Here is a 20,078-nt window from a genome sequence, read left to right as displayed (position 1 = left end):
GACTCCAGGATCAGGCCCTGGGCTAAACTGCTGAGCCACCTGGGCTGCCCCCAATAAAAGTTTTAAATGATTTTTTTTAGACTTCCCAAAAATGTACTCTCTCATATGGAGGCATATCAGCATCAAATAGCATCAACCTTGATGAAAGACAGACCTGCAGATGTAAAGATATTACAAGGCCATAGTGGTAAATCCAACATGGGGTCTGAGCAGGGATAGGCATGAAGACCAGTGGACCAGAACAAAGGGCTGAGTGGTAGACTTATACACACTGAGGGGACTTAAGGCACAACAATAGTGGCATCACCAATAAGGCACAGATAGTTTGATGATGATATTGGAAAACTGGCTCATTATGTGAAGCAAAATAAAACATGATCCCTACCTAACTCCTCATCCAGAAATGGGCTCCAGACACAGTAAAGTTTCTCAATGGAATGGCAAAATGATAAAGTTAACGCAGTTAAACATATTTGTGAGCTAAGGACAAGGAAAGACTTCTTAAACAAAAAAAATCATAAGCACAGACCCAAAGCTGGTAAGTTTAGTTACATCAAAGTTAAGGTTTTTGGTTCCATGGAAGGCACCACAGGCAATGTTAGCGGGAATGGGACAGGGTCGGGGGAAGGTGTTTGCAATACCTGAAACCAGGGATCAACATCTAGAAACCTGCAGATCAAAACAAGGATACTTCCTTAAAAGAGAAAAATGGGCTGAGGTTTTAAAAGGCCATTTTAGAGAAGGAAATATCTAAACATAACAAATTAGCCCATGAAGACACATTTAAAATCATCAGTGATCACAGCATTGCATGGTAAGATGACAGTGGGACCTCACTGTATGAAACTGGCAAAGGGTAGGATGGGAAGCTGGATAATGTCAACTGCTGGCTGGGGGAGGGGCGAGGGTACTAGGCTCAGGCATTGTGGAAGTTGGGTAGATTATACATTTCATGGCCTGGAGAAAACAGGGTGCTGCCGCTCATTTAGCAATCCTCCTCCTGTTTTTTTTTGCCCCAGAAGAACACTCTTACAGGTCTAGAAGGGACACGGCCAATGATATGTGTGGCGTTATCTGTAGTGGAAAAGAAGGAGTTGGTAGAAAAGGGGGTGGGGGGCCCATCACTGGGAGAATAGAGTGGATCCCTATCTTGGACACACTGCAATATGGATGGATCTGAAAACACAGTTCTTAGTGAAAATATAAGAAACAGAGGAGGCATTAACACAATATGTACACAAGTTAAAAACAACAGCATGCAGAATGGTGCTCACTTTGGAAAAAAAACAATGGCCCAGAATAGGTGTCTATGACAGTCAGAGAATGGAATTGGGTATAGGGATAAAAGGGAATAAATAAATACACAAAAGAAGTGAGACCAGTCTGACATGCCACCTGTTTACCTTTCCCCCGCTCCTTGCTCACTATCACCCCAAACAACTTCCCCAGAGGTAATCGCAGGACACACTGCCCCGTGACCTTTCCCTCGGTTTTATTTATCCATCATGCTTTATTTCTCGTGACTGAGTAATATTCCCACCAGAATTTAAAATCATTATTTATTATTGAGAATTGAGGTGATTGCTATGTCTCCCCCAGGAGCAGCAAATGTCCAACCTTATCAGGATGGTGTTTCTGCCGACACGTTCCACCCCCCCACTCCCCCACAGGGCTGCTTTACAACTTTCAAGGCCCCTCCCTCCAATAACAAAAAAGTAAAAGTATATTTTTTCACTGCATTGGTACAAAGACCAATATAATTCAGGTGGACTCATAATTATATACTTGTGATTAGTCTATTCATTTTTTCTTCTGAATTTGAAAGATTAAAATTAATTTTCATGGGCCACTATGAGTTTTCCCTGTTTTGTGAGTCGTAGATGAAATCAGCCCATTTTCATGGGCTCTGGATGAGTTTTCCCTGTTTTGTGAGTCGTAGATGAAATCAGAAGCCCAACCTGGGCTGGAATCCAAGACTCATTTAGGTAGTTGGGTATTATCTACCATGATAAGCGGACACACCAGGTCCCACACTGGTTTCCATCTGTCTTGATGAGGGCCACACAGACCATGCATGCGGTAGAGGCAGTGGTGGCCTGGTAAATGCTTCACTGGGGGGAAAAGTCCTGGCGTATAACATTGGCCAATTTTATTTCTTTTTTCTTTTCTTTTTTTTTTTTTTTTAAGTAGGCTCTACACTGGGTGTAGAGTCCAACCTAGGGCTTGAACTCACAACCCTGGGATCAAGACTCAAGCTGAGATCAAGAGTCGGACCCCTAACCGACCAAGCCACCCAGACACCCCAACATTTGCCAATTTTAAACGATTGGCATGACATCACTGAAGAGAAGGTGGGAAGAAATTCAGAGTAGCTTATCATTATGTAACATTTCCGTTATACAGATACAGTAGTAGGAAATAACTTCAAGAATATACATGCTGGTGAAATGTAGTAAAATAATTAAAAAGTAATGAGTTTTAATTACCTCCACTTCTAATATAATCTATTTATAAGTTTTTTTTTTAAGATTTAATTTATTTATTCATGAGAGACACAGAGAGGCAGAGATATAGGCAGAGGGAGAGGCAGGCTCCCTGTGGGGAGCCCAATGCAGGACTCAATTCCAGGACCCCGGGATCATGACCTGAGCTGAAGGCAGATGCTCAACCACTGAGCCAACCACGTGTCCAAATTTATAAGTTTCTATAATTTAATGTGCAATCGTGGCTGTTTGTCAACTGGCTTGCAAACATTTCTGAAATTTTAACAATCAGCTCTTGCAAGTTGGCACAAACTGGCTCCAGCCTGTCACTTGCTGAGGGACCTACCACACATTGTCTTCTGGGCCCAGATCTAGACAGCAACAGAAGACTGCATTTCCCAGAAGCCTCCTCTCCCAGACCCTGCACTCTGCTTGGAAAGCTGTTTCCATGGAGACAGGCTAACAGATGGCCCAGACAGTCCTCAGAGGGGTGAGGAGTGAGCAGAGGCCCTGAGGTAGCTGGTGGTGGGGTAAGAAGTAGGGTGGTGATGGGAAGAGGGCTTTTTCTGCTGAGGGACTTTCAGGCCTGATCTTTCTGGGGAAGCTGTGTGTGTGTGTGTGTGTGTGTGTGTGTGTGTGTAGGTTTCTGGTTGCTGCCAGGGAGGGGTGCAGAAAAGGGCCTGTGGGGTGGGGAGGTCCTCTGGGCAGGGACTGGCCTCCCTAAACCAGGCTGTACCTGAAGGGGCAGCCTGGTGTGGGAAATTAGTATAACAGGTTCTGGCTCAGTTCCACCTCTCGTGTTCTGTGACCTTGGGCTTGGGGCCCATCTCAGTGCCTGTCATAGTTGTAACCCCCTGCTGCTCACAGACACCTTGGCTTTCTCCCCACTTCCTTCTTTACTTACCTCTCCCCCACCCCACCCCACCCCACCCCCGCCCCATCCCTTCTAGGGCTTCCCAACTTTATCGGGAAATAGATCCTGGTAGGTCCTAAGGTGTACGGTTTCCAGAGCCAGAAATATACGGCTCAAACCCCAGACTGCTACTTATTAGCTCTGTATTGTAGCCACTGCACTTAATGTCTCTAGGTCTCAATTTTCTCATCTGCAAAGTGGGTACCAAAGGAGCGTCTACCTCTCAGAGTCTGTAAGGGAAGAACTCAATTCGGTGCCCTATCTCCTCTGCTTCTCCTTTACTTCTCCTAAGGGACACTTTGCCCCCCCCCCACCTCTGGTCACCAAATGTGTGGGGGTTTCTCCCCACACCAATAAGTTCTCTGCGACCTCTGTCCTGCGGGCTGACACAGGGCTTGACCCAGAGAGCACAGGCTATGTGACCCCCCACATACTTGTCCAGGTGCCTGGTGGCAGCCTGCCCATGCCTTTCTCTGTGCCTCGGCTCCAAGCCTGGTGATGTTACCTTTCTTTCCTTCCTCTTTTCTCTAATCCCTATGGCATTAGCATCACTTGCCATGAAGAGAAGCTACTGTTGAATAAGTAAAATAAATAAAACTGCATTAGTAACTTTGGGCCACCTGCTCAGCCCTGACAATAGCTTCCACGCTGCGACCTGCTCTGTCTCTGTCTTATAGGGAGATCCGCAAACGGTGGAAAAGTGTCACAGACGTGCTGGCACCAAGTAAGACTTTCTTTCTCCCTGATGGAGGGGAAGTTGAGGGGGGCTCGCTTCCCGCCCCCAACCCCTCCCGGAGACGCAGGCCACCCTGGTGACTGAAGTGGGCCACCCTTGGTGCGTTCACCCCTCCCACAGAGACTCGGGCTCAGGACAGCCAGAGGCCGCCGGGGATGGAGGTCCTGAAGGAGAAAGTGGAGGAGGAGGCGGCCACCGAGCGGGCAGAGGCGGCCGAGCGGGGCGAGAAGCTGCTGAGGCCCCTGGACGCGCGGAGGGAGGAAGCCCCCATGACGCAGGAGATGCTCCGAGACCTGGAGAAGAAGCTGTCGGAGATTGAGATCGTCGTCCCGGAGCAGCCCTTGTGCGTGTCGGGGTCGGGGCTTCGGGCCAGACAGAAACAGCGGCTCCAGGGTTGGGAGGTGGGAGCCGACGCAGAGGGAAGCAGATACGAGTGAGGGCTCTGCTTTCCATCCGCCTCGTCCAGGTCCCCTCTCTGCCCCTCGTGAGCTGTGTGACCCGGGGCAAGTCACTCGGCCTCTCTGTGCCTCAGTTCCCTTCTCTGTTTAAAAGTGCACATGATAATAATGATACCCCTCTGGGCAGTTGTGAGGATTACACGAGGAAGGGCTAGCGCCAGCCAGGGTGCCAGCCCAGGTGCCAGGGGGCCACCTGTCTTGTGGGCACAGGACCTTCACGAAGGACTCAATCGACATCTCCAAGCTACCCCTCTCCTACCAAAGCAACACACTCAAGGAGGAACACCTGCTGCAAGTGGCAGACAACTTCTCTCGTCAGTACAGCCACCTGTGCCCAGACCGCGTGCCCCTCTTCCTGCACCCACTGAACGAGTGCGAAGTGCCCGTAAGGCCGGGTGGTAGAGGGTAGGACAGAGGCTGGAGGGCAGAGGGCAGAGGGAGGTGAGCCAAAGCCTGTGGGTCAGAGCTTGTATCTGGGCACAGCATAAACTCAAATGCCAGCATGCCCCAGCAGACTCCATGTGACTCACCCCAGGGACCTGTGGTGACCTGGAGACCCATGCCCATCTAAGGAGCCATGGATAACCAGCGCCCCACACAGGGCCTTGGCTTTGGGGGAGGGCTGGCCTCCCCTGGTGGAAGTCCTTCTTGGAGCCTGTGGTCTCTCCCCTTGCAGAAGTTTGTGAGTACAACCATCCGGCCCACGCTGATGCCCTACCCTGAGCTCTACAACTGGGACAGCTGTGCCCAGTTTGTATCAGACTTCCTCTCCATGGTGCCCCTGCCTGACCCCCTCAAGCCAGTAAGTGCCACCCCAGGCTGCATCCTTTGGCCCATGAGGCTGAGGATGGGAAGCCAGGGAGCAGGAGACTCAGGGAGGTTCAGGCCACGGCCCATAGTCTATCTGATCTGAGTCCCTCAGAGACCACCCCACCCAGGGGATGGGAGTGGGGGTGGGGAAATGGGCTCAGAGAGGATGGCCACTGGCCTGAGGTCACACAGCAAGGCTGGTCTCCTGGCTCCACCTCTTTGTCTCCTTTGCCTCCTTCTGCCTTCAGAGTGTTCCTTTCAAGACATGAGAGATGGGGAAAGGAGAGGGGGGGAGGGCCCCGCTGCCTGTGACCCCCGGCCCCATCTTTGGGCTTCTGTTCAGTTCAATTTGTTTCCCAACTGAGAATGGAGGGAACGAGGGAGAAAGGGATAGGTACACAGTGGAGAACTAAGGAAGGGAAGAGAAGGAAAGATCAGAAGAGAAGGTGAGAACTTTGGAAGAAAACCATTAAATGACCAATCAGAGAGCATTAGACCAGAAGCTTCCATAGTCCAGGGGTCTTTCCCATCAGGAAGTCCACAGCCACTTAAAATTATAGGCAAATGTGGATTGTACTTTATATACATGGGCCGTGGTCCCATCCCATTCTTAGCAGGCTCCCTAACCTGACAAAGTGGGGGAGCCCAGGTCGGGGGTGGGGATCCAGCCTGCGCCTTAGCCCTAGTGCCCAGCCGCTGGCCAGTGGGGGGACAGGTCGGGGGCTGCGGTGCCGGCAGTGCTGACCAACCCTCTGTGGCCAGCCCTCGCACCTATACTCCTCCACCACGGTGCTCAAGCACCAGAAGGGGAACTGCTTTGACTTCAGCACGCTGCTCTGCTCCATGCTCATCGGCGCTGGCTATGACGCCTACTGCATCAACGGCTACGGCTCGCAGGACATATGCCACATGGACCTGACTCGGGACGTGTGTCCGCTCACCATGAAGCACAAGGAGGTAGGTGCAGCTTGGGCTGCCACAGGCATCCTGCAAGATGCACCCTCCTTAACGCAGTGCGTCCCCGTAGCTCCCGGCCCTGCCGGCCACCCCTGAGCAGCTGCCAGCTGCCCTGTCCTTCATTCCAGCCACTGTGGGTCTGTCCCCGGCATCTAGGCACACACAGCCCAGTTCTCCAACCCACTCTCCTCTTTCCCTGTTGTAACTCACTTTCAGCTACTGTTCCCCATGGGCTGAGTTTTGTGACCGCTGCATGGTTTCTTAGTCTCCTCCAGATTTACCCTACGCATTTGATAAAAATCCACCTGACCGCTTTCTAGTTAAGGAAAAAACAAATGGACAGTTTGTTTGCTGTTTTTTCCCCTCCACCCTCCAATACAAAAGACACTCCTCTTTTAAAAAAGGAAAAGATTTTATTTATTAGAGAGAGAGAGAGGAGGGGCAGAGGGAGAGAGAGAAGCAGACCTCCCGCTGAGCACAAAGCCTGATGATGCAGGGCTCCAACTCAGGACTCTGAGATCATGACCTGAGCTGAAACCAAGAGTCAGACGCTTAACTGAGCCATCCAGGTGTCCCTCAAATGGCCTCTTTTTAACAGCAAAGAATTGTTACCAACCCTCTCCTCTGGCAGGTGGTGGGTGTGTTTTTCTACCAGTTGACTGGCCCCAAATGGCTAGAGGCTGCTGTGGACATAAGAAACACTCCTTTTAAAAAATAATATTTAGGGGTGACTGAGTGGTTTAGCATCGCCTTCAGCCCAGGGCGTGATCCCGGAGACCTGGGATCGAGTCCCACGTCAGACTCTCTGCATGGAGACTGCTTCTCCCTCTGCCGGTGTCTCTGCCTCTCTCTCTGTCTCTGTGACTCTCATGAATAAATAAATATTATTTTTTAATATTTTATTTATTTATTCATGAGAGACAGAGAGAGGCAGAGACATAGGCAGAGGGATTTGATCCCAGGACCCCAGGATCACAACCTGAGCCAAAGGCAGATGTTCATCCACTGAGCCACCCAGGGCCCCAAGAAACTTTCTTAAATAAACGTAATTTTAGGAATCAAAAAGTATCTTTTTGCATTTTGGAAATAGCCACAGTGCAGACAGACAATGCTGTTGGTGAACTGGACTCTGATTAGAGTCAAGCTCCTGTGGGTGTCCACAGCCCAGGGCAGGTGATCCAGGGGCCTGGGGCGTCCTGATGCCCATGCACCTGTGTCACACCTGTGAGACAGGTGCTTGAGAGGTGGAAGGCACCAGGTGGGAGTCTTGCTCACTCAGGCCCGCCTTCCCCAGAAATATGAAACAAAAGCCTCATTGCTTTTGGCTCCACCATCCTGTGAGCTCACACATGGGGCTCTTACCTCAGCCCAAATCCTAATAGTTAAAATGATATAATAGGCACCAGAGGAAGAGAATTTTCAGGTTTATATACTACTTTCATGTCCATTGACTCAGTTACTGCTCACAATAGCGCTGTGTGGTGGGTATTTTCACTCCTATTTTACAGACGAGTATATAGAGATGAACAGTGAGATGGGGCAATGTGTACAAAGCCACGCGGCTGGTAAATGGAACCTCGGGGGCTGAGGCCCCACCTGGCTGACTCCAAGCTGCCCCCGTGACATCTGCAGCCTCTGCGGTGTTCTGTCCTGGACACTTTTCTTGCCTCCTAGCACACATTCTTTCACACATGCATGCACACACAGGCTTTCTTCTCCCTCCTAGCCTAGCAAACTCTAAGTCAGCATGTGAAACCCTCCAATGACAGAGGCTGGGCAATCCAGCTCCCGACGACGCACCTGATCTCGGTCAGATCCAGATGGTAGGCAGTCAGGGCCATGGGGAACGGAGTGGGGAAGATCACATCTCCGGACCTCTGCTGTGCCTGGCACCCCTCGGGGGTGGTTGCCTGTCTTTGGTTCCGAGAACAAGCCCTGGGCAGAAGTCTTGTACTATTTCCATCCCATTCTACTGAAGGCCCTGAAGTCAGGGAAGCGGGAGCCTCCTGCTCCGGGGCCTGAGAGCCCGAGGTGAGGAGGGGTGGGTACCTCCAGGAGCAGATGTGACCTCCTGGTCTGAGTGGTGAGCGATGCAGGGCCGCTGATCCTTCTTCTCTCGTTGGGTGACAGATGGTTCAGGAGGAAGAAAAGGTACCATCTAAGAAGTACGCCATTAAACCGCCCAGGGACCTGAGCAGCAGGTTCGAGCAGGAGCAGGAGATGAAGAAGCAGGAGGAGATGAAAGGGCAGGAGGAGAAGCAGCGGAGGGAGGAGGAAGCACGGCTCCTGGTGGGTCCGCACCCTCAGCCCCCGCTCAGTTCTCCAGGAGAGGCTGCTAGCAACTGACAACTGACAGGTCTGGGAGGGGATGTGTTCACGACCCCGGTCCACGTCCCCTCCGCCACACCCTGCCATCCCCCACCTCTGCCCAGCCTCGTGGGGACCTCTTACTGGTGGTCAGCCAGCTTCTGTGGTGGATTCCTAATGTCGAGAGCTCTGCTGCCTGAGGCCACCCGTTCATTCTACGCTGGCTCTGATGTTCTCCTGGTTCCAGACTCTTTCCCTAAAGATCTACTTGCACAAACTCCCCATCCTCCCAGCTCTCCATCCTCCCATCCCTCCTCTCAGCTCTCTATCCTCCCATCCATTCCGCATACACTCCCCTCCCATCCTTCCAGCTCTGCATCCTCCCAGCTCCATCGTCCCATCCATCCTCCCAGTTCTCCTTCCATCTATCCATACTCTCATCTCCCCCCTCCCTCCCTCCCTCCCACAGTTTTCCTCCCTCCCTCCCCTTCCTTTCCTTCCATGTAGTATTTACTGAGCATCTCCTCTGGTCCAGGCTCTGTAGATGTACCAGTAAACATGACACAGTCACCCTTCTTCCAGAGGGAAGTAGACAAGGGAGACACACCCTTACCTTTCTTTGGATGAAATCTCATCCAGAATCACAATACAGAAAAGCCAGTAAATCCCAGATATTCTAGGGCTCCAAAGGGCTCGGTTTTTTAACTACAGATAAACTCAGATTCTCCCATTTTACTGATCAGAAAACAGGCTCAGAAGTGGGGTGATGTCCTCAAGGTCATGCAGCTACCCAAAGCTGTACTCTGGACCAGAACTCAGCTCTCTCGCTGGTTCCCCAGCTCTGGAGAGATGTTTGGGCCCCTGACACCCCCTTTCCCACCCATTGGCCCATCGTCACCCAGCTTTCCTGTGCAGGAGGTGGAGAAAGCAAACATCGACCCTCTGCATGGCCTAAGGGTGCACTCCTGGGTCGTGGTGCTGTCAGGGAAGCGTGAGGTACCTGAGAGCTTTTTCATTGACCCATTCACGGCACGCAGCTACAGCACCCAGGATGACCACTTCCTAGGCATTGAGAGCCTCTGGAACCATAAGAACTACTGGATCAATATGCAGGACTGTTGGAACGGCTGCAAGGTGCTGGGCCCAGGGTGGGGTGGGTGTGATGGGCACAGTTGGGGCTGGGGAGGGGGATGCCCTGTGGGGCGAGCTGGCTGCCACAGAGCTCCAGACTTTTCCCATTGCTGAGTCCCCATAGCCCACTCCTTTGTCCACAAATATCCATTTTAATATGATTACTTTCTCTCTTTTGATGTGTGTATCCTGACAAAATGTGGATTGTTAATTTGTAGGAATGATTTTTTAAAAGCAATGTATTGAAGTGCAACATACAGACAGAAAAGTGTACTCATCCTAAGTGTACAGTTCAGTGAATTCCCATATATTTATATATGTATGTACACATATGTGATGTGTGTCAGTGTGTGTGTACATACATATATTAAACTCAGTACCATTATATACATTAAAAATACATGTGCACATTTCGGAGAGGGTCATAACTGGACACAAAGAGGACTTTCTGGAGTGTGGGCAATGTTTTATTTCTTGATCTGGGTTTATGGAAATTCATTGAGCTGTACACCTGAGCTCAGGTAGGCTGGATGAAAAGAAGGTGGAGCCCCACTCCACAGAGAAGAAATTCCCATCTGCCTCCTCTGCTCCTCTGTGAAATTCCACGCTGGCCTGCCTTGTTCCCTCTCCCTGGCATGAGTAAAAACCATACGATAGCCCTTTCTCAAACCCACCATCTCCCTCTCCCATAAAATCCTCTGGCTTGCCTCTGCTCCAAACCCTGCCTGGGACGCTCCCCTGTCAGTGCAGGATAACCTCACATCCAGGCTGGGCCCAGGCCAGGGAGTCCCAAATCTCACAGGGCCAATAGCAGGATTTTTTCACAGGGAGACTGGACAATGGGGTGGGCCTCAGTTTCCCTGTTGAAATGAGGAGGAGGGGTGTAGACTCTCATAGGCTGCCTGGAGCTGACCTTCTGCCCCTCTGAGACCCTGGCCAGGCCTCTCCTCTACACTGGTACAGCTGTTCCCCACCACCCTGTGGAACAGGAGGGGGTTGCGCTGGCTGTGGAATGTGCTCAGCTCATCCTTCCCCTATCAGGACTTGATCTTTGACCTGGGAGACCCTGTGAGGTGGGAGTACCTGCTCTTGGGGACTGATAAATCTCACCTGTCCTTGACTGAGGAAGAGGATGATGGGATGAATGACAATGACGATGTGGAGAACCTGGTGGGTCTTAGCAGTGTGGGGCTGGGTGGTGGGATGGGGGGTTTATACCCTGTCTTGCCTCAGGCCAACCTGACCAACGTCCCCACCTTGTGCATGTGAATTGAGTGGGGTTAGGGTAGGGGGAGATGGGCCAGATAGACCAATTATAGGTTCTCCAAAGCAGAGGGGCCTGGACCATGCTCTCATTTTACAGATGGGCAAACTAAGACCCAGACAGGTTCGCTGACCTACCCAGGACCCCCCAGTGGGGTAGGGAAGGGCTGGGACCTGCATCTGGGTCCCCTGTCCCACATACAGTCCACCCTGGTCAGCGGTTGCCCTGTTTCTATAAAGAGCCATGTCCCCTGCAGTAGGGGTGACAAGACTCTGACCTCATTTGCAGGCCTTCCTGCATAGCCACTATGATCCCCCTCACGTGCTTCCAGGCCCTTCTTATCTGTCATATCAGCCCTCCATTGGCCAGGGGCCTTCCCCATGGCATCAGCTTCCCTTCTCCCATGTCCTCTGTGAGGGCCTATGGGGGGTCAGGCACCTAAAGTCCTTAACTCTTGGCTGAGACACTCTGGGCAAACTTCCCAATTATGGAGAGTTTCAGTCTCATCATCTGTATGTAAAATGAGGGTGGGGGAATGGGATCAGTTACAGCCACAGTAATAGTACTAGGGGTAGCAGGTGGCTAGAGCTGCCATAACAAGTACCACCCACCAAGGGGCTTAAACCAAAGAAGTTAATTTTCTCCCAGTTCTGAAAGCTGGAGGTCCAAGATCCAGGTGTCAGCATGTTGGCTTCTTCTGAGGCCCCTCTCCTCGGCATGTGTCCTCACGTGGTCCTTCTGTACACGTGTCTTAATCTACTCCTCAAGCAAGGACACCAGTCACACTGGATTATGGCCCACCCTAGTGTCCTCACTTTAACTTAACTACCTCTTGAAAGATTCTGTCTCCAAATATAGTCACCTTCTGAGGTCCTGGGGGGTTAGGACATGATTAGGGAGACACAATTCAGCCCATTACACTCAGTAACACTGCCATGGCCCTAAGTGCCAGCAGGCACTTAGCTTGAATTAGCAGGTGCTTAACCTGAATTAACTAACTTGTCCAAGTCTTTACAACCACCTGGTGAGGCCGGTGTTAGTATTATCATTTATGATTATCATCATCCCGTTTTACAGATGGGAAGACTGACACGGAGGTGGGGGAAAGTGATTTACCCAAATGTCAATGGCCAGTGAGTGGCAGAGCTGGGGCTTGAACCTGAGATCTGACTGTCTGGCTCCCAAGGCTGGGATCTGAACAGTGACTCTGTTCTACCTCCTTTGGACTGCTTGGGGGTAAAATTAGACCAGTGTTAGGAGGAGCTTGGCATGGCGTCATCTCTGGAGATCAGCCTCCCTGGCAGTATGTCTCGGGGCACAGGCGCCCCCTGCTGGCCTCCAGACGTGGACAGATAAGATGACGAGGGACCAGGTGTGACCAGTGTTTGGGGGCAGTTTTAAATGGAGGAAAATCTTTCTGTAGTTACCTAGCTTGAGGACCATTTGTGTAAACCAGGCCTTATTTTACAGATGAGGAATCTAAGGCTCAAAAAGGCAGAGTAAGACAGTAGCGAGGCAGTGTCTCAAGTGGTTCATATACATTCTACATGTAATCCTCCCATGGAGTCCAGGTAACAGGATGCAGGCTCAGAGCAGTTGAGGGACTTACTTGCCCAGGACCCCTAGCTGATGTGGGCTGGAGGGCCACCCGACTCCAGATGCCCCTCTCTTAGGAAGGATCTGGCTGTGCCTGGTGCCCATGCCGACCGACCAGGTGTTGACCATCCTGGTCAGGTGGGTCAAGGGGCTCCTGAGCTGCCTCCTTTTCTTCTTTACCTGGGGTCATGCCAGGTCAGAACTGCCCCTGACCTTTGGCACCCCTGGGGGAGCTAGCAGCCACTGTGGCTTGGCCCTGGGGGGGGCAAGACAGAGGCTCTGCCTCTAGCTTCCGCTCCAAGGCCCAGCCCTGACCAGAGCCTGCCCCCTCCCCACCTCTCCCAACAGGGCAAGGAGGATGAGGATAAGAGTTTCGACATGCCACCCTCATGGGTGGAGCAGATTGAGATCTCCCCAGAAGGTACATGCACATTTGTGTTCCTTGCCTCCCCAGGACCAGTTAGTGGGGGAGCCAGTGAAGGCTGCCCCAGCCCCTCATTTCCACCTCTCCTGCCTTCTGCTGTGCCCTGATGCACCCTGCTCTGAACAGTGTCTCTGTTCTATCTACTTCCCGCCACATGCACTCAGCTCTGTGGCTGGGGGCCTGACACCAGTCTGGTGTACGGGGGAGGAAGGGAGGGGTGCCAGGTTAACCTGTGCTAGGTGATGGAGTGTGGATAATAAAGGACGGAGGAGAGGGATCCCTGGGTGGCTCAGCGGTTTGGCACCTGCCTTCGGTCCAGGGTGTGATCCTGGAGTCCCGGGATCAAGTCCCACATCAGGTTCCCTGCATGGAGTCTGCTTCTCCCTCTGCCTGTGTCTCTGCCTCTCTCTCTCTCTCTCTCTCTCTCTCTCTCAGTCTGTGTCTCTCATGAATAAATAAATAAAATATTTTTAAAAATAAATAATAAAAAAATAAAGGACGGAGGACCAGGACGTGGTTGTTGCCCTCCCCCACCCCCCTGCCAGGAGGAGGCCAAACAGCATAGTACCCAGATGGCAGAGGGGAGCAGAGGCATCAGGACCAGGGAGGAGCAGCTCCCCAGGGAGGAGTAGGCAGAGAAAGCAGCAGGGAAGGGCCACTTGTGAGCCACGCCAACATCTACTGGCTGTTGAGGTTCCTGTCTGGGAGGCCTAGACCCACACGGAGGGCATAGGGTATTCCAACAGTGGGAAGGGCTAGAGAGGGCATCATGGGAACCAGGGGAGGAGTTCCCAGCCCAGCTGCCCGCTTGGGGACTGGGAGAAGGTGGGCAGGAAGGGCTTCCAAGAGGAGGAGGAGTCTGAGCAGGGTTTTAAGGGATCAGAAGCCAGCCCAGTAAGGGCAGGAGGGGATGGTGATTCCCGCAGAGAGACCTGCACAGGCAGAGGCCCAGCAGCGAGTGAGTGGTGTGGTAGGGCACAGCTCCCGTGGTCAGGCTCAAAGCTGAGAACTCCTCCAGGGCAGGAGCTACCCTGGTGACTACTTCCCTCTGTCTCCCTGGAGTGGGCTTGGGGCCTGGAGGAGTTTAGCACAGTGACCAGATGAGTGGCTGAGTGGGGTTGGCCCTCTAGTGCCCCAATCTGGGGAGGCGGGACCCCAGCCCACTCTGTGTCTGCAGCGTTCGAGACCCGCTGCCCCAGTGGGAAGAAGGTGATCCAGTACAAGAGGGCCAAGCTGGAGAAGTGGGCCCCATATCTCAACAACAATGGCCTCGTGTGCCGCCTCACCACCTACGAGGACTTGGAGTGTAAGGCGGGCAGCCCCGGCCGCGAGGGCAGGAGAGCTGGGTTCCCCAGTGGGCTATGTGACCTTGGGCACGTCCCTGCCAGGCACTTGTTGTGCGTGTGGGCCCCCGCTGACCTGTGTGCCGGGAAGGGTGGGACAGAGGCTGGGGGAGCCAGCCTGGCTGTGGCAAGTACTGATCGTGCCCTGCAGGTACCAAGACTTTGGAGATAAAGGAGTGGTACCAGAACCGGGAGGATATGCTAGAGCTAAAACACATCAACAAGAGCACAGGTCTGAATATCGACTACTTCAAGCCAGGCCATCCCCAGGCTCTGCGTGGTGAGTGGAACCCGCTGTCGGTCCCAGTGGGAGCCCAGGGTATGACAAGCAACATAAGCCCCCACCCCTGCCTCCCTAAGCAAACCAGATGTGCACGAGGCCAGGGGAAGTGCAGAAGATGTGACAAATGTCCCTCCAGGAAAGTCAAAACCAGGGCCACATGCCCATTCTGTGCTTAGGGCTAGGCACATGCTGAAGGCCACCTTTCTAAGGGGTCAGGACACAGAGCAACAAAACTAACAAATGCCCCCACAAGGGCGATGCGGAGGGCAGGGGTGTGGTCATGAGCCCAAGAGGCAGGGAAGTGAGGGAAGGATGTGTCTTGAAAGAATCAACAGCCCTAACCAAGGACACAGAGAAGAAAAGCCTAGTGTCATTATATATCCTTTAAAAATGATCAAACTCACTTGATGGCTGAAATGAAAGAAAAAGGAAGGAAGGAAGGAAGGAAGGAAGGAAGGAAGGAAGGAAGGAAGGAAGGAAGGAAGGAAGGAAGGAGCCGTTTTACAAACCTCATGTTGCGAAGATGACAAAATGGTCCTACCGGTGTGTAAGCAAAGCAGCAGAGAGTTGCTCCCTGTCACTGCTCATAGGACAGCAAACTGGCTCAACTTTTCGAGAAAGTAGTTGGGCAAAATAATAATAGCTTTAAAATACATACGCTTTTCGACCAGCTGTGCTACCTCTGAGAATTTGTCCTGAGCAAATACTGGGCAAGAACTAAAGAATGTTCACCCTGGTGTTGTTTCTAATGACAAAAAGGTGAGAAACAACCTGAACACCCAGCAGTGGGGCATTGGTTCCATAAGTCCTGCTCATCCGCGAGCATCCATGGACATGCCTTCTCCCTGGGGCCCGGGCCCGGGTTCTCAAGCCAGGGGCCAGCGCTCCTGGTCTCACCCCGCTGCCTTCCCGGCCCCCGCCTCCCACCACAGCGCACTCGTACGTGTCTATGCAACCCGAGATGGACCGGGTCATGGAGTTCTACGAGACAGCCCGTGTGGACGGCCTGGTAAAGCGGGAGGAGACGCCCAGCTCGATGACGGAGCACTACCGAGGACGGTCTGACTTCCTCTCCTACCGCCACGTGGATTTTGGGCCCAGGGTGAAGAAGTTGGCTCTGAACAGCGCAGAGTCAAACCCGCGGCCAGTGGTGGTGAGCTGTCGTTGGGGCAGGCACAGGGCGCCCGCTCTCTGCGGCAGCGCTGGAGCCACACCTTCAGGAGGGGGCACCTCCTGGTTATAAAGCGGGAGAGATTGTGCCCCCTGCCACTGTGCCATACGTGCACACTAGAACGGTGGCTCTCAGATACTACTGTGCCAGTGTCCATAGGCTTGGTTCTTGGGAGTCTTTTCTAACCTATTTGAGATGTGTGTGTGAGCGAAGGTAGGACCCCTGTATCGCTCACCTCACATTGAATCGGCCCTTTTCCCTCCACATCCCTGCAAATGACCTGGCAGCTGTGGCTAATGGCTGTCTACCCAAGGAGCTCTTCCCAGCAGGAAGGGATGTGTAGTGATAAAGCAGGGCGCCTGGCGAGGTGGTGAGCTCCCTATCTCTGGAGGTGAGCAAATAGAACCCTGTGCGGGAAGAGAAGAAATGCCGCAGCATCAGGGCTGAGGTGGCCCGGCTGAGGACCCACGGGGCCCTGGGGAGCCATCGGCGGCAGGAAGGGCTGCTCCACGGAAGGTCCCCCAAGACCCCAGAGCCCGGGGTCCCTGAGCGTCCTGTACTTCTGCCCCCGGCGGCACGCGCAGAAATCCCCTTCCCACCAGAAAATCACAGAGCGGTTCTCCCGCAACCCCGAGAAGCCTGCGGACGAGGACGTGGCCGAGCGCACATTTCTGATCCAGGAGGAGCGCATCCAGCTGCGCTACCACTGCCGGGACGACCACATCACGGCCTCCAAGCGCGAGTTCCTGCGGCGCACGGAGGTGGACAGCAAGGGCAACAAGATCATCATGACGCCCGACATGTGTATCAGCTTTGAGGTGGGCCTGGGGCGCCGCGGTGGTTCCCTCTGGGTCGCCCGCACCCTAACTCATGGCTCCCAGCTGGGAACTTTATCTCCGCCCCTTGGGAAACTCAGGAGCTCCCATCTGGGGACCCTTGTCACTGCCGCTCCTCTGAAAATCTTCCCCCTTTCCCACCAAGAAAGACAACCCAACAGGCCAAGACTTGTCCTTACTGACCCTTCCCCCCAGTCCTGGAGAGAGCCGACCCCAGACCCTGGGGCCAACACTGGAGTGGGAGAAGGTCCCACCACCTCTACAGAGCCGGCTTCCGTCGTTGAAATCCTCACCCTCCTGGCACATTCCTTAGTCTGAGCCTCCAGCTCGTCTTCTTTTATTATCTGTGTTTTTATAGATGAAGAGACTGAGGTTCAGAGAGGTTAAGCCAGTTGCTTATGGTCACACAGCTAGAAAATGGTGGGGGAAGATTTGAACCCGAGCAGTCTGGCTCCAGAGTCTGCCCACCACCTTAGCCGCTGCTGCCTCTCCTTGTCACTGTGCTTGTTGTCGTCCCAGGTGGAGCCCATGGAGCACACCAAGAAGCTTCTGTACCAGTACGAGGCCATGATGAAGCTGAGGAATGAGGAGAAGTTGTCCAGACATCAGGCCTGGGAGTCGGAGCTAGAGGTGGTCCCATCGGAGCGTGGGCAGGTAGGAGGTGGCAGGAGTGGAGAGTGTCTTAACCTTGCCCTCCCCTACTTCCCAATTCAGGTGCTGGAGATCCTGAAGCTTCAAGAGGAGGAGGACGACGCGCACACACTGGCCATCTCCATCTATGACACCAAGCGCAACGAGAAGAGCAAAGAGTATCGGGAGGCCATGGTGAGCCTTGTTCCCTGGCCCAGGCCCTGGCGTTTCCTGTACACCCCCACCACCAACAACAACCAGGCCTCCAAGGTGGTGAGGATGATTAGGGAGGCTGCCGGAGGCTCTTTATAGGGGATGACATTATTGACATCATTGCGGTCATCCTTGCTGCGGAGCTGCCCATTTCTAGGATGAACTCCAAAGAGCATGCAGGATCCAGACCAGGTCTCCCCCCACCTCCAGGGGCTATGGCCAAGCTGTAGAGGCCTCTACTGCATGGGGAAAGAAGGAAAATCATGTACCCACCTCCACTCAGGGCTCTCCCCAAGGTCAGGACCTGGGCCTGCAGCCCCAGTGAGCCACCTCTGGCCACAAAAGCTCAGGACATTTGGGTTACACCCTCAGGCTACAAGGCCCAGCTGGGGTTTCAAGGCAGCTTTTGAATCCCCTACATCAACCAAGTGAGGGCTTCTAAAAATAGTTAGGGGTTGGTGAGGCAGAACAGGGCATCAGATCCCAGGGACGGATGGGTTTCAGATCCCAGGGATGGATGGGTTTCAGATCCCAGGAATGGATGTTGACCCCCACATCCCCAGCCTCACTGGCCCCCTATCTGCCGATATAGGCCATAAGGCCCTGGGTAAGAAAGGAAGGGAGTTACCAGCAGTTTTCAACTTAACATTACTCTAACCACCATTTATTACCATTTATTGAGCAAGCATCTGCTGAGCGTTAGCTGCCTGAATTCATGTTTGACAGAGTTGGCTATGAGGGACAGCACATAGTTCCTCTCAGATGTCTCAGTCACAGAGGTGCCAGGCACCTGGATTAGGTGACCCAGCTGACCCTCCCCCCCCCCCCCCCCGCCCCGCCAACACTGCCCACAGGAGCGCGTGATGCATGAGGAGCACCTGCGGCAGGTGGAAGCCCAGCTGGACTACCTGGCCCCATTCCTGGCCCAGCTCCCGCCGGGAAACAAGCTGACACGCTGGCAAGCCATGTGTGTCAAGGAAGAGTGCCTCAGTGACTTCAAGCAGTGCCTCATCGACAAGGCCAACCTCATCCAAGCCCGTTTTGAGAAGGTGTGGCCAGAGTCCGGGCAGGGGAGGGAACCTCGGTGTCCACATCCAGAAAATGGACCTGGGGCTATCAGCTCACCATCTCTGATACAATTGTGAGGGACCAGTGAGGGAAAGAGTCTATCAGTGCTTGGAGTTTCCAAAAGACTGAGTTGTCCTTCCTCGTTCTTGTTTATTGGGTGGAAGGGTGGATGGAGGGGTGGATGGGGTGGATGTGTGGATGTAAGAGGGGTGCATTATACCACTCCTAGTCCTTGTCTCGTTTCTTCCCACTACATACCATGTAGTTTCCATGCATTACACCATTTAATCTTCACGACATGCTCTATGGTGTGTGCCAGGGGTATACGATGCCCTTCATTTTCTGACACGCTCTGAAAATGTTGGAAACTTGTTCACAAGTCTGTCTTGGCAGTGAGCCCTGCTCCTCATGGACAGGGCATCCCTCTATAAAAGTCCCCGCTGACTCCCACGCAAGACATTTTGCGGACCCCGCCTCTGCCTTCTGTGGGTGGTGGCGGCAGGGCCAGCCCTCATGAGGCTGTCTGAGAGTCAGCCCTAATCCACCCCCCTGCTCTCTCCTCCCTGCACCTGCAGGAGACCCAGGAGCTGCAGAAGAAGCAGCAGTGGTACCAGGAGAACCAGGTGACCCTGACGGCCGAGGACGAAGACTGGTACCTGAGTTACTGCTCTCAGGCCATGTTCCGCATCCGCATCTTGGAGCAGCGGCTCAACCGGTGAGTGGCGGGGGAGCTGGAGAGGACCCTCGGGAGGCTGGGGCAGAGCTTTGTGGGCCCTCACCATCTCCCGTTCCTCCCTCTGATCTCAGGCACAAGGAGCAGGCCCCGCTGAAATACCTGGCTCTGGAGGAAAAGCTCCACAAGGACCCCCGCTTGGTGGAGTTCCTGAAAGTCTTTGTTTGATGCCCCTCATGGGGCCTCTGCCAAAGCTACCAGAGCAAGAAACCTTCCCCACAGCCTGGCCACCAGGCTCCCTACTCCCAGCAAATGACCACCCCCTCGGGCATCCAACCGCACTGCCACACCACCTCCCTGCACCCCAGTCTGCTCCTGCTCCTCATGACTTTCCGGTAAATAAACATACTTTTCATTTGCCGCTTATGCGTCATGTTTCACAAATTTCAGTGAAACTTGGATACTTTTTCTCCTTCCCTTCTTTATAGCCGGAGATCACCCCCACCCCACCCACCTTGGCCACTTCCCTCATTTATTTTCTCTCCTTCTTTCCACTGGAATGTTGAGTCTTTGTGGCACCGCTGCAGATGGTCCCACAGACACCTTCGAACAACTGGGAAGATCTCAACCTGGCTACAGTGGTCCAGCTGACGGGAGTGGCAAAGCCAAAGTGCAAGCTCCAGAACTCGGGGGCTCCCCCATCAGACTGCAAAGGACAGCATCCCAGTTCTGCTTCCTACCAGCCACTATTGAGCTATCTGTGACATGGGAGGGCATTGTTG

The 20,078-nt window shown here is 53.3% G+C and overlaps 1 protein-coding gene across 4 annotated transcripts; it reads left to right on the top strand.

Annotated features, from left to right (window-relative positions):
• The first annotated feature begins 2,887 nt into the window (after positions 1–2,887).
• Positions 2,888–19,691, top strand: DRC7 (dynein regulatory complex subunit 7). Of its 4 annotated transcripts, none has more exons than XM_025447775.3 (19): positions 2,888–2,998; positions 4,074–4,120; positions 4,253–4,475; positions 4,801–4,975; positions 5,267–5,392; positions 6,199–6,357; positions 8,488–8,646; positions 9,580–9,798; positions 10,837–10,965; positions 13,004–13,076; positions 14,257–14,385; positions 14,574–14,702; positions 15,638–15,858; positions 16,479–16,694; positions 17,232–17,342; positions 17,427–17,537; positions 18,410–18,604; positions 19,199–19,338; positions 19,431–19,691. In XM_025447775.3, the coding sequence occupies exons 3-19, from the start codon at positions 4,288–4,290 to the stop codon at positions 19,522–19,524; spliced, it is 2,574 nt and encodes an 857-aa protein (XP_025303560.3). In that variant the 5' UTR covers positions 2,888–2,998; positions 4,074–4,120; positions 4,253–4,287; the 3' UTR covers positions 19,525–19,691. The 4 variants fall into 4 exon arrangements, with proteins under 4 accessions (XP_025303560.3, XP_025303557.3, XP_025303558.3 ...); XM_025447772.3 differs by having other exon boundaries at positions 6,163–6,357; XM_025447773.3 differs by having other exon boundaries at positions 2,910–3,013; positions 6,163–6,357.
• The last annotated feature ends 387 nt before the right edge of the window (positions 19,692–20,078 follow it).

The sequence above is a fragment of the Canis lupus genome, chromosome 2, assembly GCF_003254725.2.
Source record: "Canis lupus dingo isolate Sandy chromosome 2, ASM325472v2, whole genome shotgun sequence".
Lineage (NCBI taxonomy): Eukaryota > Metazoa > Chordata > Mammalia > Carnivora > Canidae > Canis > Canis lupus.
The sequence above is the reverse complement of the archived record's forward strand: the minus strand, read 5'-3'. Positions and strand labels throughout refer to the sequence as shown.